Source organism: Rattus norvegicus, chromosome 20 (assembly GCF_021556685.1).
Source record: "Rattus norvegicus strain SHRSP/BbbUtx chromosome 20, alternate assembly SHRSP_T2T, whole genome shotgun sequence".
NCBI lineage: Eukaryota > Metazoa > Chordata > Mammalia > Rodentia > Muridae > Rattus > Rattus norvegicus.
The window spans coordinates 38442712-38459150 of NC_141553.1; the positions used below are offsets into that span (position 1 = coordinate 38442712).

The following is a 16439-nucleotide window of genomic DNA, read 5'->3' on the forward strand; positions in this document are numbered from 1 at the left end:
ATCAGCAGTTGATCCAGGAAGAGTTCCAGAGGGCCCCTGTTGCATCCCTGAGTGAGAGCCTGTTCTTGGCCTTGTCCTTCAGGCTGTGCCCATTGTGGTAGCTGAGACTCTCTGGAGAAATTGGTTGGGTCGCTATAACTTGAGGATTCCTTGGAAACACAGTCCGTGGCAGCCAGTTGCAAGATGGTTTCCTGGACAACCCCGTGCTCCTTGCCACCAGGATTTCCATCCAGATCCACAGGGAATGGCCTGTCACCCTCCACTTGGTCTTCTTCCAGCAGTTCATCAAGGAGGAGTTCCAGAGTTCCTGGCCCGTATGCTTGAGTGGCTGTCTGTGATTGGCCTCGTCCTTCGGGCAGAGCCACTTGGGGATGCTGGGACTCTTCGTGGAAGTGGGGCTGGTCGCTGGAGCTCGAGTTCTCCATGCCCACACCTCCTGCAGCAGCCATCAATAACAGGTTGTCCGGTGCTGCCTCATCCTTGCCACTGAGACCTCCAGTTGCCACATCCTGCACTTGTGAAGCAGGCACATCTTGATCTGGAGCGCGGGCTTGCCGCGCTCTTCTGTTCTGAAACCATATGTGGATCGTGTCCTCATTCAAACCTGTCCTTTGGCCCAGCTGCTCCCTGGTAGCAAAGCCTGGCAACGGGTTCCTCTCAAAGGCTTGCACTAGGATCCTGCACTGTTGCAAGTTGAGTCGAGTGCGAGGCCTTTTGCTGTCCGAGGGCATGCTGCTACCTTGTGACCTGGAGCCAAACCCTTCCTCGAGCTCTTGGGAGGCTAGCGGAATGGAGCCTCTGCTGGACCGCTTCGGGCCGTGCCTCACCTCTCCAGTGCGACTTCTTTGGTTCTGAAACCACACTCGGATGCGGGACGCAGGGAGCTGTATTTGCCTGGCCAGTTCCTGCCTGTCCCAGAAGCTCGGGTATTTGTTCTTGCTGAAAGCTGATAGCAGGGCCTTCTTTTGCCAGGCCTGCCAAACCGTCTTCCTGCGCCGGGATTCCCGCAGCACACAGCTGCTATCCACATTGCTTCCAGGTTCCATGCTCCTAAGGATTCGATGCCAGGAGTCCTCAAGCTGGAGAATATAGTCAGGACCGCTCCAGAGCAAGCGCTAGCTTCAGCAAATGCCAGCCGTAGGGCTGGGACCCCTGCCCTTAAATACCTCTCTCTCTGCTCCCGGAGCTCCGCCCACTCGAAAGGAGCCGTGGGCTACAGTCGTCCTCCTTGAATCAAGGTCATGCCAGGAAGCTCTACCCCTGCCAAGCCTCCCACCTGAGAACGGGAGACCCGGAACAAGACCTCAAGAAACCTATCAGACTCAGCAAAGTCTCTCCCAAAGTCTCGCAGTCCCTTGCATGCCATTCTGGACACAGAACAAGGAAGCACAATAAATGTCCTAGGAATCAAGAATCCAGCAGACAGATCGTCCAAGGAGGGAGCACCATAGGTCCTTCCTGGCTTTGGGCAGAGTATCCAGGAAATCGTGGAGGTGGTAAGCCGGCTTCAGAAGAGGAAGGCAGAGTGGACTGTGCCTTAGGTGGTATCACTAGCCAAGTTGAATCCGTGCTGATCTCATCCCATCTGGATCCACACAGGTTGGAAAGAGAAGACCCCCCAACTGAGGATCCCAACCACTTGTCCTGAGAACCAAGGATATCACTTCCAGGGGTCATGCAAGTCATGGCACTTCTTTCCTTCTTGTAGGGCTAGGTGGTAGTTGGGAGCAATAGAAGTCTATTAAACCGAGAGAAGAGAATAGCACATGCAGAAAGAAAGTCTTTTTTTTTTTTTCCACGTGGAGAGGTTTAATGAGAGAAGAAGAGGAGAGGAGAGGAAAGGCCGGCCATGAGCACGTGGAGGGAACAGGTGGAGGTAGAGAGAAAGGACAGGGAAGAGAGGAAGAGCAGGGAAGAGAAGAGAACAAAGAGAGGAGAAAGAAAGTCTTTTACACAGGCAAATAGGCCAAAAACCACAATAGTTCATGTAGAGATTCGGGAATGCGCATTCATGCATTTCCTGTCAGAACAGTTGGGCCAGATTTTCAGGAATTCTCACCATTAACATGTTAAATGCAAACAAAGGAGCAAACACACACACACACACACACACACACACACACACACACACGCAAATACACACACAGACACATACAAATAACACAAATAGAAATAGCACACACACAACAAAGCACACACACACGCACACACAAACACACACAGGCACACACAAACACACACACATACACACACAGAGATAACACAAATACAAATAACACACACACAAACAAGCACACACACACAGACACTCACACATGCACATGCAAACACACACAAATAACAGAAATACAAATAACACACACATACACATACACACTCACACACACACACACACACACACACACACACACACACACACACACACACGAGCATACACAAAAACCGGGCCAGCAAGTCTGACTTGTGAATGTGGAACAAAAGACCCAAAACCTGTGCTGAAAGACCTGTATAAGCCCTATGCTCCTTGAGGCAATGTGGCTGCATGCACCCAAGGACAACTGCCTACCTCTAGGCAATTGCAGTCTTCAGGTGGGTTTGGAGGGACCTCACATTATGGAATGCAGGGCCGTGCTAGGCTTGGGAAACTCAAGGATAAAAGACGGATACCTGAGAGTGTGGGATACACCTCACTGTGGGAGGAGGAAGGTATTCGGCTTGTCTGATTGAATCAGTGTCAATCCTGGAATGAATTGTTCATGATAATTTGGTTGCACTCCATTTCCAGGATGATGTTCATTTACAGTTTTGTGGCCTTACACACACTCTTCTTTAGGTTGACATTTTCCCTGCTTGTTTGCTTTAGCAAACAGTGCCATGTCTGCATTGAACACTGATCAGCTTTCCTTGTTATTTCCCTTTCAGACCTCTCATCCTGCCTCACTGCCTTCCCAAGTCTTACCACCCTTTGAATTGGAAAGCTCATGCCTAAACCAAACAGCCAATTCAACCACCCATACAAACACACAAGCAAACAAGCAAGCAAGCAAACAAACAAACAATGCAAACCTTTATTGAATGCAATGGGAAGTAGAACAAAGCAAGACAAAACAAAACAAAAGTAAACTAAACAAATGTGCTAGGAGTACATATAGAATGGGTGGTTTGTTAGTCAACTCACAGCTAAGCATAAGGCATTGGTAAGAAGTGCAGCAGTTCTTAGTCCCAAGGAAGAAGTCTTCATAACTCCTTCCTGGTTCAGTGTCCTGAGATGTGTAGCCTATACCTGGTGACCCATGAGATTTCCTGGAGTCTGATGGAACCAGTTCAATGGTGTGTTCTGTCAGTTGGGCTTTTCATTAGGCCTCCTTGATGTTTGAGGAGTCCCTGGTGATCTTGCCCTGTGCTCCTTCAGCAGAATCCCATGCTCAGAGCCCGTTTCCTCATCCCAGGGTCCTCATGTAGGCACTGCACATGGAAAACCCACGTGCATTTCCTCCTTCTAGTAAGCAAGATGCCTTCCATGGAAAGCACCCACTGTAATAGGGGTTTTGATGCATATACTTTTTGGGCTGTCTACATTCTCAAGTGTTGATTGCGGGTGTCTTCTGGATAGGAGCTTCCAGGCTGGGACTCAGAGAATATCCAGCAGAGCCTCATATTCTTCTTGAGAGAGAGGCAGCTCAGGTGTTGCATGCATTTGCTGAACTGCACCTTCCAGATGTACAGGGCCTGGGGAGAGCGTCTCCACTCGAACTTCCATCAGCAGTTGATCCAGGAAGAGTTCCAGAGGGCCCCTGTTGCATCCCTGAGTGAGAGCCTGTTCTTGGCCTTGTCCTTCAGGCTGTGCCCATTGTGGTAGCTGAGACTCTCTGGAGAAATTGGTTGGGTCGCTATAACTTGAGGATTCCTTGGAAACACAGTCCGTGGCAGCCAGTTGCAAGATGGTTTCCTGGACAACCCCGTGCTCCTTGCCACCAGGATTTCCATCCAGATCCACAGGGAATGGCCTGTCACCCTCCACTTGGTCTTCTTCCAGCAGTTCATCAAGGAGGAGTTCCAGAGTTCCTGGCCCGTATGCTTGAGTGGCTGTCTGTGATTGGCCTCGTCCTTCGGGCAGTGCCACTTGGGGATGCTGGGACTCTTCGTGGAAGTGGGGCTGGTCGCTGGAGCTCGAGTTCTCCATGCCCACACCTCCTGCAGCAGCCATCAATAACAGGTTGTCCGGTGCTGCCTCATCCTTGCCACTGAGACCTCCAGTTGCCACATCCTGCACTTGTGAAGCAGGCACATCTTGATCTGGAGCGCGGGCTTGCCGCGCTCTTCTGTTCTGAAACCATATGTGGATCGTGTCCTCATTCAAACCTGTCCTTTGGCCCAGCTGCTCCCTGGTAGCAAAGCCTGGCAACGGGTTCCTCTCAAAGGCTTGCACTAGGATCCTGCGCTGTTGCAAGTTGAGTCGAGTGCGAGGCCTTTTGCTGTCCGAGGGCATGCTGCTACCTTGTGACCTGGAGCCAAACCCTTCCTCGAGCTCTTGGGAGGCTAGCGGAATGGAGCCTCTGCTGGACCGCTTCGGGCCGTGCCTCACCTCTCCAGTGCGACTTCTTTGGTTCTGAAACCACACTCGGATGCGGGACGCAGGGAGCTGTATTTGCCTGGCCAGTTCCTGCCTGTCCCAGAAGCTCGGGTATTTGTTCTTGCTGAAAGCTGATAGCAGGGCCTTCTTTTGCCAGGCCTGCCAAACCGTCTTCCTGCGCCGGGATTCCCGCAGCACACAGCTGCTATCCACATTGCTTCCAGGTTCCATGCTCCTAAGGATTCGATGCCAGGAGTCCTCAAGCTGGAGAATATAGTCAGGACCGCTCCAGAGCAAGCGCGAGCTTCAGCAAATGCCAGCCGTAGGGCTGGGACCCCTGCCCTTAAATACCTCTCTCTCTGCTCCCGGAGCTCCGCCCACTCGAAAGGAGCCGTGGGCTACAGTCGTCCTCCTTGAATCAAGGTCATGCCAGGAAGCTCTACACCTGCCAAGCCTCCCACCTGAGAACGGGAGACCCGGAACAAGACCTCAAGAAACCTATCAGAGTCAGCAAAGTCTCTCCCAAAGTCTCGCAGTCCCTTGCATGCCATTCTGGACACAGAACAAGGAAGCACAATAAATGTCCTAGGAATCAAGAATCCAGCAGACAGATCGTCCAAGGAGGGAGCACCATAGGTCCTTCCTGGCTTTGGGCAGAGTATCCAGGAAATCGTGGAGGTGGTAAGCCGGCTTCAGAAGAGGAAGGCAGAGTGGACTGTGCCTTAGGTGGTATCACTAGCCAAGTTGAATCCGTGCTGATCTCATCCCATCTGGATCAACACAGGTTGGAAAGAGAAGACCCCCCAACTGAGGATCCCAACCACTTGTCCTGAGAACCAAGGATATCACTTCCAGGGGTCATGCAAGTCATGGCACTTCTTTCCTTCTTGTAGGGCTAGGTGGTAGTTGGGAGCAATAGAAGTCTATTAAACCGAGAGAAGAGAATAGCACATGCAGAAAGAAAGTCTTTTTTTTTTTCCACGTGGAGAGGTTTAATGAGAGAAGAAGAGGAGAGGAGAGGAAAGGCCGGCCATGAGCACGTGGAGGGAAGACGTGGAGGTAGAGAGAAAGGACAGGGAAGAGAGGAAGAGCAGGGTAGAGAAGAGAACAAAGAGAGGAGAAAGAAAGTCTTTTACACAGGCAAATAGGCCAAAAACCACAATAGTTCATGTAGAGATTCGGGAATGCGCATTCATGCATTTCCTGTCAGAACAGTTGGGCCAGATTTTCAGGAATTCTCACCATTAACATGTTAAATGAAAACAAAGGAGCAAACACACACACACACACACACACACACACACACACACACACACGCAAATACACACACAGACACATACAAATAACACAAATATTAATAGCACACACACAACAAAGCACACACACACGCACACACAAACACACACAGGCACACACAAACACACACACATACACACACAGAGATAACACAAATACAAATAACACACACACAAAACAAGCACACACACACAGACACTCACACATGCACATGCAAACACACACAAATAACAGAAATACAAATAACACACACATACACATACACACTCACACACACACACACACACACACACACACACACACACACACGAGCATACACAAAAACCGGGCCAGCAAGTCTGACTTGTGAATGTGGAACAAAAGACCCAAAACCTGTGCTGAAAGACCTGTATAAGCCCTATGCTCCTTGAGGCAATGTGGCTGCATGCACCCAAGGACAACTGCCTACCTCAAGGCAATTGCAGTCTTCAGGTGGGTTTGGAGGGACCTCACATTATGGAATGCAGGGCCGTACTAGGCTTGGGAAACTCAAGGATAAAAGACGGATACCTGAGAGTGTGGGATACACCTCACTGTGGGAGGAGGAAGGTATTCGGCTTGTCTGATTGAATCAGTGTCAATCCTGGAATGAATTGTTCATGATACTTTGGTTGCACTCCATTTCCAGGATGATGTTCATTTACAGTTTTGTGGCCTTACACACACTCTTCTTTAGGTTGACATTTTCCCTGCTTTTTTGCTTTAGCAAACAGTGCCATGTCTGCATTGAACACTGATCAGCTTTCCTTGTTATTTCCCTTTCAGACCTCTCATCCTGCCTCACTGCCTTCCCAAGTCTTACCACCCTTTGAATTGGAAAGCTCATGCCTAAACCAAACAGCCAATTCAACCACCCATACAAACACACAAGCAAACAAGCAAGCAAGCAAACAAACAAACAATGCAAACCTTTATTGAATGCAATGGGAAGTAGAACAAAGCAAGACAAAACAAAACAAAAGTAAACTAAACAAATGTGCTAGGAGTACATATAGAATGGGTGGTTTGTTAGTCAACTCACAGCTAAGCATAAGGCATTGGTAAGAAGTGCAGCAGTTCTTAGTCCCAAGGAAGAAGTCTTCATAACTCCTTCCTGGTTCAGTGTCCTGAGATGTGTAGCCTATACCTGGTGACCCATGAGATTTCCTGGAGTCTGCTGGAGCCAGTTCAATGGTGTGTTCTGTCAGTTGGGCTTTTCATTAGGCCTCCTTGATGTTTGAGGAGTCCCTGGTGATCTTGCCCTGTGCTCCTTCAGCAGAATCCCATGCTCAGAGCCCGTTTCCTCATCCCAGGGTCCTCATGTAGGCACTGCACATGGAAAACCCACGTGCATTTCCTCCTTCTAGTAAGCAAGATGCCTTCCATGGAAAGCACCCACTGTAATAGGGGTTTTGATGCATATACTTTTTGGGCTGTCTACATTCTCAAGTGTTGATTGCGGGTGTCTTCTGGATAGGAGCTTCCAGGCTGGGACTCAGAGAATATCCAGCAGAGCCTCATATTCTTCTTGAGAGAGAGGCAGCTCAGGTGTTGCATGCATTTGCTGAACTGCACCTTCCAGATGTACAGGGCCTGGGGAGAGCGTCTCCACTCGAACTTCCATCAGCAGTTGATCCAGGAAGAGTTCCAGAGGGCCCCTGTTGCATCCCTGAGTGAGAGCCTGTTCTTGGCCTTGTCCTTCAGGCTGTGCCCATTGTGGTAGCTGAGACTCTCTGGAGAAATTGGTTGGGTCGCTATAACTTGAGGATTCCTTGGAAACACAGTCCGTGGCAGCCAGTTGCAAGATGGTTTCCTGGACAACCCCGAGCTCCTTGCCACCAGGATTTCCATCCAGATCCACAGGGAATGGCCTGTCACCCTCCACTTGGTCTTCTTCCAGCAGTTCATCAAGGAGGAGTTCCAGAGTTCCTGGCCCGTATGCTTGAGTGGCTGTCTGTGATTGGCCTCGTCCTTCGGGCAGTGCCACTTGGGGATGCTGGGACTCTTCGTGGAAGTGGGGCTGGTCGCTGGAGCTCGAGTTCTCCATGCCCACACCTCCTGCAGCAGCCATCAATAACAGGTTGTCCGGTGCTGCCTCATCCTTGCCACTGAGACCTCCAGTTGCCACATCCTGCACTTGTGAAGCAGGCACATCTTGATCTGGAGCGCGGGCTTGCCGCGCTCTTCTGTTCTGAAACCATATGTGGATCGTGTCCTCATTCAAACCTGTCCTTTGGCCCAGCTGCTCCCTGGTAGCAAAGCCTGGCAACGGGTTCCTCTCAAAGGCTTGCACTAGGATCCTGCGCTGTTGCAAGTTGAGTCGAGTGCGAGGCCTTTTGCTGTCCGAGGGCATGCTGCTACCTTGTGACCTGGAGCCAAACCCTTCCTCGAGCTCTTGGGAGGCTAGCGGAATGGAGCCTCTGCTGGACCGCTTCGGGCCGTGCCTCACCTCTCCAGTGCGACTTCTTTGGATCTGAAACCACACTCGGATGCGGGACGCAGGGAGCTGTATTTGCCTGGCCAGTTCCTGCCTGTCCCAGAAGCTCGGGTATTTGTTCTTGCTGAAAGCTGATAGCAGGGCCTTCTTTTGCCAGGCCTGCCAAACCGTCTTCCTGCGCCGGGATTCCCGCAGCACACAGCTGCTATCCACATTGCTTCCAGCTTCCATGCTCCTAAGGATTCGATGCCAGGAGTCCTCAAGCTGGAGAATATAGTCAGGACCGCTCCAGAGCAAGCGCAAGCTTCAGCAAATGCCAGCCGTAGGGCTGGGACCCCTGCCCTTAAATACCTCTCTCTCTGCTCCCGGAGCTCCGCCCACTCGAAAGGAGCCGTGGGCTACAGTCGTCCTCCTTGAATCAAGGTCATGCCAGGAAGCTCTACACCTGCCAAGCCTCCCACCTGAGAACGGGAGACCCGGAACAAGACCTCAAGAAACCTATCAGACTCAGCAAAGTCTCTCCCAAAGTCTCGCAGTCCCTTGCATGCCATTCTGGACACAGAACAAGGAAGCACAATAAATGTCCTAGGAATCAAGAATCCAGCAGACAGATCGTCCAAGGAGGGAGCACCATAGGTCCTTCCTGGCTTTGGGCAGAGTATCCAGGAAATCGTGGAGGTGGTAAGCCGGCTTCAGAAGAGGAAGGCAGAGTGGACTGTGCCTTAGGTGGTATCACTAGCCAAGTTGAATCCGTGCTGATCTCATCCCATCTGGATCCACACAGGTTGGAAAGAGAAGACCCCCCAACTGAGGATCCCAACCACTTGTCCTGAGAACCAAGGATATCACTTCCAGGGGTCATGCAAGTCATGGCACTTCTTTCCTTCTTGTAGGGCTAGGTGGTAGTTGGGAGCAATAGAACTCTATTAAACCGAGAGAAGAGAATAGCACATGCAGAAAGAAAGTCTTTTTTTTTTTTCCACGTGGAGAGGTTTAATGAGAGAAGAAGAGGAGAGGAGAGGAAAGGCCGGCCATGAGCACGTGGAGGGAAGAGGTGGAGGTAGAGAGAAAGGACAGGGAAGAGAGGAAGAGCAGGGAAGAGAAGAGAACAAAGAGAGGAGAAAGAAAGTCTTTTACACAGGCAAATAGGCCAAAAACCACAATAGTTCATGTAGAGATTCGGGAATGCGCATTCATGCATTTCCTGTCAGAACAGTTGGGCCAGATTTTCAGGAATTCTCACCATTAACATGTTAAATGCAAACAAAGGAGCAAACACACACACACACACACACACACGCAAATACACACACAGACACATACAAATAACACAAATAGAAATAGCACACACACAACAAAGCACACACACACGCACACACAAACACACACAGGCACACACAAACACACACACATACAAACACAGAGATAACACAAATACAAATAACACACACACAAAACAAGCACACACACACAGACACTCACACATGCACATGCAAACACACACAAATAACAGAAATACAAATAACACACACATACACATACACACTCACACAAACACACACACACACACACACACACACACACACACACACACACGAGCATACACAAAAACCGGGCCAGCAAGTCTGACTTGTGAATGTGGAACAAAAGACCCAAAACCTGTGCTGAAAGACCTGTATAAGCCCTATGCTCCTTGAGGCAATGTGGCTGCATGCACCCAAGGACAACTGCCTACCTCTAGGCAATTGCAGTCTTCAGGTGGGTTTGGAGGGACCTCACATTATGGAATGCAGGGCCGTGCTAGGCTTGGGAAACTCAAGGATAAAAGACGGATACCTGAGAGTGTGGGATACACCTCACTGTGGGAGGAGGAAGGTATTCGGCTTGTCTGATTGAATCAGTGTCAATCCTGGAATGAATTGTTCATGATACTTTGGTTGCACTCCATTTCCAGGATGATGTTCATTTACAGTTTTGTGGCCTTACACACACTCTTCTTTAGGTTGACATTTTCCCTGCTTGTTTGCTTTAGCAAACAGTGCCATGTCTGCATTGAACACTGATCAGCTTTCCTTGTTATTTCCCTTTCAGACCTCTCATCCTGCCTCACTGCCTTCCCAAGTCTTACCACCCTTTGAATTGGAAAGCTCATGCCTAAACCAAACAGCCAATTCAACCACCCATACAAACACACAAGCAAACAAGCAAGCAAGCAAACAAACAAACAATGCAAACCTTTATTGAATGCAATGGGAAGTAGAACAAAGCAAGACAAAACAAAACAAAAGTAAACTAAACAAATGTGCTAGGAGTACATATAGAATGGGTGGTTTGTTAGTCAACTCACAGCTAAGCATAAGGCATTGGTAAGAAGTGCAGCAGTTCTTAGTCCCAAGGAAGAAGTCTTCATAACTCCTTCCTGGTTCAGTGTCCTGAGATGTGTAGCCTATACCTGGTGACCCATGAGATTTCCTGGAGTCTGCTGGAGCCAGTTCAATGGTGTGTTCTGTCAGTTGGGCTTTTCATTAGGCCTCCTTGATGTTTGAGGAGTCCCTGGTGATCTTGCCCTGTGCTCCTTCAGCAGAATCCCATGCTCAGAGCCCGTTTCCTCATCCCAGGGTCCTCATGTAGGCACTGCACATGGAAAACCCACGTGCATTTCCTCCTTCTAGTAAGCAAGATGCCTTCCATGGAAAGCACCCACTGTAATAGGGGTTTTGACGCATATATTTTTTGGGCTGTCTACATTCTCAAGTGTTGATTGCGGGTGTCTTCTGGATAGGAGCTTCCAGGCTGGGACTCAGAGAATATCCAGCAGAGCCTCATATTCTTCTTGAGAGAGAGGCAGCTCAGGTGTTGCATGCATTTGCTGAACTGCACCTTCCAGATGTACAGGGCCTGGGGAGAGCGTCTCCACTCGAACTTCCATCAGCAGTTGATCCAGGAAGAGTTCCAGAGGGCCCCTGTTGCATCCCTGAGTGAGAGCCTGTTCTTGGCCTTCTCCTTCAGGCTGTGCCCATTGTGGTAGCTGAGACTCTCTGGAGAAATTGGTTGGGTCGCTATAACTTGAGGATTCCTTGGAAACACAGTCCGTGGCAGCCAGTTGCAAGATGGTTTCCTGGACAACCCCGTGCTCCTTGCCACCAGGATTTCCATCCAGATCCACAGGGAATGGCCTGTCACCCTCCACTTGGTCTTCTTCCAGCAGTTCATCAAGGAGGAGTTCCAGAGTTCCTGGCCCGTATGCTTGAGTGGCTGTCTGTGATTGGCCTCGTCCTTCGGGCAGTGCCACTTGGGGATGCTGGGACTCTTCGTGGAAGTGGGGCTGGTCGCTGGAGCTCGAGTTCTCCATGCCCACACCTCCTGCAGCAGCCATCAATAACAGGTTGTCCGGTGCTGCCTCATCCTTGCCACTGAGACCTCCAGTTGCCTCATCCTGCACTTGTGAAGCAGGCACATCTTGATCTGGAGCGCGGGCTTGCCGCGCTCTTCTGTTCTGAAACCATATGTGGATCGTGTCCTCATTCAAACCTGTCCTTTGGCCCAGCTGCTCCCTGGTAGCAAAGCCTGGCAACGGGTTCCTCTCAAAGGCTTGCACTAGGATCCTGCGCTGTTGCAAGTTGAGTCGAGTGCGAGGCCTTTTGCTGTCCGAGGGCATGCTGCTACCTTGTGACCTGGAGCCAAACCCTTCCTCGAGCTCTTGGGAGGCTAGCGGAATGGAGCCTCTGCTGGACCGCTTCGGGCCGTGCCTCACCTCTCCAGTGCGACTTCTTTGGTTCTGAAACCACACTCGGATGCGGGACGCAGGGAGCTGTATTTGCCTGGCCAGTTCCTGCCTGTCCCAGAAGCTCGGGTATTTGTTCTTGCTGAAAGCTGATAGCAGGGCCTTCTTTTGCCAGGCCTGCCAAACCGTCTTCCTGCGCCGGGATTCCCGCAGCACACAGCTGCTATCCACATTGCTTCCAGGTTCCATGCTCCTAAGGATTCGATGCCAGGAGTCCTCAAGCTGGAGAATATAGTCAGGACCGCTCCAGAGCAAGCGCAAGCTTCAGCAAATGCCAGCCGTAGGGCTGGGACCCCTGCCCTTAAATACCTCTCTCTCTGCTCCCGGAGCTCCGCCCACTCGAAAGGAGCCGTGGGCTACAGTCGTCCTCCTTGAATCAAGGTCATGCCAGGAAGCTCTACACCTGCCAAGCCTCCCACCTGAGAACGGGAGACCCGGAACAAGACCTCAAGAAACCTATCAGACTCAGCAAAGTCTCTCCCAAAGTCTCGCAGTCCCTTGCATGCCATTCTGGACACAGAACAAGGAAGCACAATAAATGTCCTAGGAATCAAGAATCCAGCAGACAGATCGTCCAAGGAGGGAGCACCATAGGTCCTTCCTGGCTTTGGGCAGAGTATCCAGGAAATCGTGGAGGTGGTAAGCCGGCTTCAGAAGAGGAAGGCAGAGTGGACTGTGCCTTAGGTGGTATCACTAGCCAAGTTGAATCCGTGCTGATCTCATCCCATCTGGATCCACACAGGTTGGAAAGAGAAGACCCCCCAACTGAGGATCCCAACCACTTGTCCTGAGAACCAAGGATATCACTTCCAGGGGTCATGCAAGTCATGGCACTTCTTTCCTTCTTGTAGGGCTAGGTGGTAGTTGGGAGCAATAGAACTCTATTAAACCGAGAGAAGAGAATAGCACATGCAGAAAGAAAGTCTTTTTTTTTTTTTCCACGTGGGGAGGTTTAATGAGAGAAGAAGAGGAGAGGAGAGGAAAGGCCGGCCATGAGCACGTGGAGGGAAGAGGTGGAGGTAGAGAGAAAGGACAGGGAAGAGAGGAAGAGCAGGGAAGAGAAGAGAACAAAGAGAGGAGAAAGAAAGTCTTTTACACAGGCAAATAGGCCAAAAACCACAATAGTTCATGTAGAGATTCGGGAATGCGCATTCATGCATTTCCTGTCAGAACAGTTGGGCCAGATTTTCAGGAATTCTCACCATTAACATGTTAAATGCAAACAAAGGAGCAAACACACACACACACACACACACACACACACACACACGCAAATACACACACAGACACATACAAATAACACACATAGAAATAGCACACACACAACAAAGCACACACACACGCACACACAAACACACACAGGCACACACAAAAACACACACATACACACACAGAGATAACACAAATACAAATAACACACACACAAAACAAGCACACACACACAGACACTCACACATGCACATGCAAACACACACAAATAACAGAAATACAAATAACACACACATACACATACACACTCACACACACACACACACACACACACACACACACACACACGAGCATACACAAAAACCGGGCCAGCAAGTCTGACTTGTGAATGTGGAACAAAAGACCCAAAACCTGTGCTGAAAGACCTGTATAAGCCCTATGCTCCTTGAGGCAATGTGGCTGCATGCACCCAAGGACAACTGCCTACCTCTAGGCAATTGCAGTCTTCAGGTGGGTTTGGAGGGACCTCACATTATGGAATGCAGGGCCGTGCTAGGCTTGGGAAACTCAAGGATAAAAGACGGATACCTGAGAGTGTGGGATACACCTCACTGTGGGAGGAGGAAGGTATTCGGCTTGTCTGATTGAATCAGTGTCAATCCTGGAATGAATTGTTCATGATACTTTGGTTGCACTCCATTTCCAGGATGATGTTCATTTACAGTTTTGTGGCCTTACACACACTCTTCTTTAGGTTGACATTTTCCCTGCTTTTTTGCTTTAGCAAACAGTGCCATGTCTGCATTGAACACTGATCAGCTTTCCTTGTTATTTCCCTTTCAGACCTCTCATCCTGCCTCACTGCCTTCCCAAGTCTTACCACCCTTTGAATTGGAAAGCTCATGCCTAAACCAAACAGCCAATTCAACCACCCATACAAACACACAAGCAAACAAGCAAGCAAGCAAACAAACAAACAATGCAAACCTTTATTGAATGCAATGGGAAGTAGAACAAAGCAAGACAAAACAAAACAAAAGTAAACTAAACAAATGTGCTAGGAGTACATATAGAATGGGTGGTTTGTTAGTCAACTCACAGCTAAGCATAAGGCATTGGTAAGAAGTGCAGCAGTTCTTAGTCCCAAGGAAGAAGTCTTCATAACTCCTTCCTGGTTCAGTGTCCTGAGATGTGTAGCCTATACCTGGTGACCCATGAGATTTCCTGGAGTCTGCTGGAGCCAGTTCAATGGTGTGTTCTGTCAGTTGGGCTTTTCATTAGGCCTCCTTGATGTTTGAGGAGTCCCTGGTGATCTTGCCCTGTGCTCCTTCAGCAGAATCCCATGCTCAGAGCCCGTTTCCTCATCCCAGGGTCCTCATGTAGGCACTGCACATGGAAAACCCACGTGCATTTCCTCCTTCTAGTAAGCAAGATGCCTTCCATGGAAAGCACCCACTGTAATAGGGGTTTTGATGCATATACTTTTTGGGCTGTCTACATTCTCAAGTGTTGATTGCGGGTGTCTTCTGGATAGGAGCTTCCAGGCTGGGACTCAGAGAATATCCAGCAGAGCCTCATATTCTTCTTGAGAGAGAGGCAGCTCAGGTGTTGCATGCATTTGCTGAACTGCACCTTCCAGATGTACAGGGCCTGGGGAGAGCGTCTCCACTCGAACTTCCATCAGCAGTTGATCCAGGAAGAGTTCCAGAGGGCCCCTGTTGCATCCCTGAGTGAGAGCCTGTTCTTGGCCTTGTCCTTCAGGCTGTGCCCATTGTGGTAGCTGAGACTCTCTGGAGAAATTGGTTGGGTCGCTATAACTTGAGGATTCCTTGGAAACACAGTCCGTGGCAGCCAGTTGCAAGATGGTTTCCTGGACAACCCCGTGCTCCTTGCCACCAGGATTTCCATCCAGATCCACAGGGAATGGCCTGTCACCCTCCACTTGGTCTTCTTCCAGCAGTTCATCAAGGAGGAGTTCCAGAGTTCCTGGCCCGTATGCTTGAGTGGCTGTCTGTGATTGGCCTCGTCCTTCGGGCAGTGCCACTTGGGGATGCTGGGACTCTTCGTGGAAGTGGGGCTGGTCGCTGGAGCTCGAGTTCTCCATGCCCACACCTCCTGCAGCAGCCATCAATAACAGGTTGTCCGGTGCTGCCTCATCCTTGCCACTGAGACCTCCAGTTGCCACATCCTGCACTTGTGAAGCAGGCACATCTTGATCTGGAGCGCGGGCTTGCCGCGCTCTTCTGTTCTGAAACCATATGTGGATCGTGTCCTCATTCAAACCTGTCCTTTGGCCCAGCTGCTCCCTGGTAGCAAAGCCTGGCAACGGGTTCCTCTCAAAGGCTTGCACTAGGATCCTGCGCTGTTGCAAGTTGAGTCGAGTGCGAGGCCTTTTGCTGTCCGAGGGCATGCTGCTACCTTGTGACCTGGAGCCAAACCCTTCCTCGAGCTCTTGGGAGGCTAGCGGAATGGAGCCTCTGCTGGACCGCTTTGGGCCGTGCCTCACATCTCCAGTGCGACTTCTTTGGTTCTGAAACCACACTCGGATGCGGGACGCAGGGAGCTGTATTTGCCTGGCCAGTTCCTGCCTGTCCCAGAAGCTCGGGTATTTGTTCTTGCTGAAAGCTGATAGCAGGGCCTTCTTTTGCCAGGCCTGCCAAACCGTCTTCCTGCGCCGGGATTCCCGCAGCACACAGCTGCTATCCACATTGCTTCCAGCTTCCATGCTCCTAAGCATTCGATGCCAGGAGTCCTCAAGCTGGAGAATATAGTCAGGACCGCACCAGAGCAAGCGCAAGCTTGAGCAAATGCCAGCCGTAGGGCTGGGACCCCTGCCCTTAAGTACCTCTCTCTCTGCTCCCGGAGCTCCGCCCACTCGAAAGGAGCCGTGGGCTACAGTCGTCCTCCTTGAATCAAGGTCATGCCAGGAAGCTCTACACCTGCCAAGCCTCCCACCTGAGAACGGGAGACCCGGAACAAGACCTCAAGAAACCTATCAGACTCAGCAAAGTCTCTCCCAAAGTCTCGCAGTCCCTTGCATGCCATTCTGGACACAGAACAAGGAAGCACAATAAATGTCCTAGGAATCAAGAATCCAGCAGACAGATCGTCCAAGGAGGGAG

The 16439-nt window shown here is 50.4% G+C and overlaps 1 protein-coding gene across 1 annotated transcript; it reads right to left on the reverse strand.

Annotated features, from left to right (window-relative positions):
- Positions 1-14869: 14869 nt before the first annotated feature.
- LOC147998664 (uncharacterized) lies at positions 14870-16042 on the reverse strand. Its single transcript, XM_087598754.1, has one exon. It carries the CDS (start codon positions 16040-16042, stop codon positions 14870-14872), a length of 1173 nt encoding a protein of 390 aa, XP_087454880.1.
- Between the last annotated feature and the right edge of the window lie 397 nt (positions 16043-16439).

Excerpts from the sequence above, each read along its gene's own strand:
- LOC147998664 (XM_087598754.1), bottom strand. The coding sequence starts at position 16,042 with ATGGAAGCTGGAAGCAATGTGGATAGCAGCTGTGTGCTGCGGGAATCC.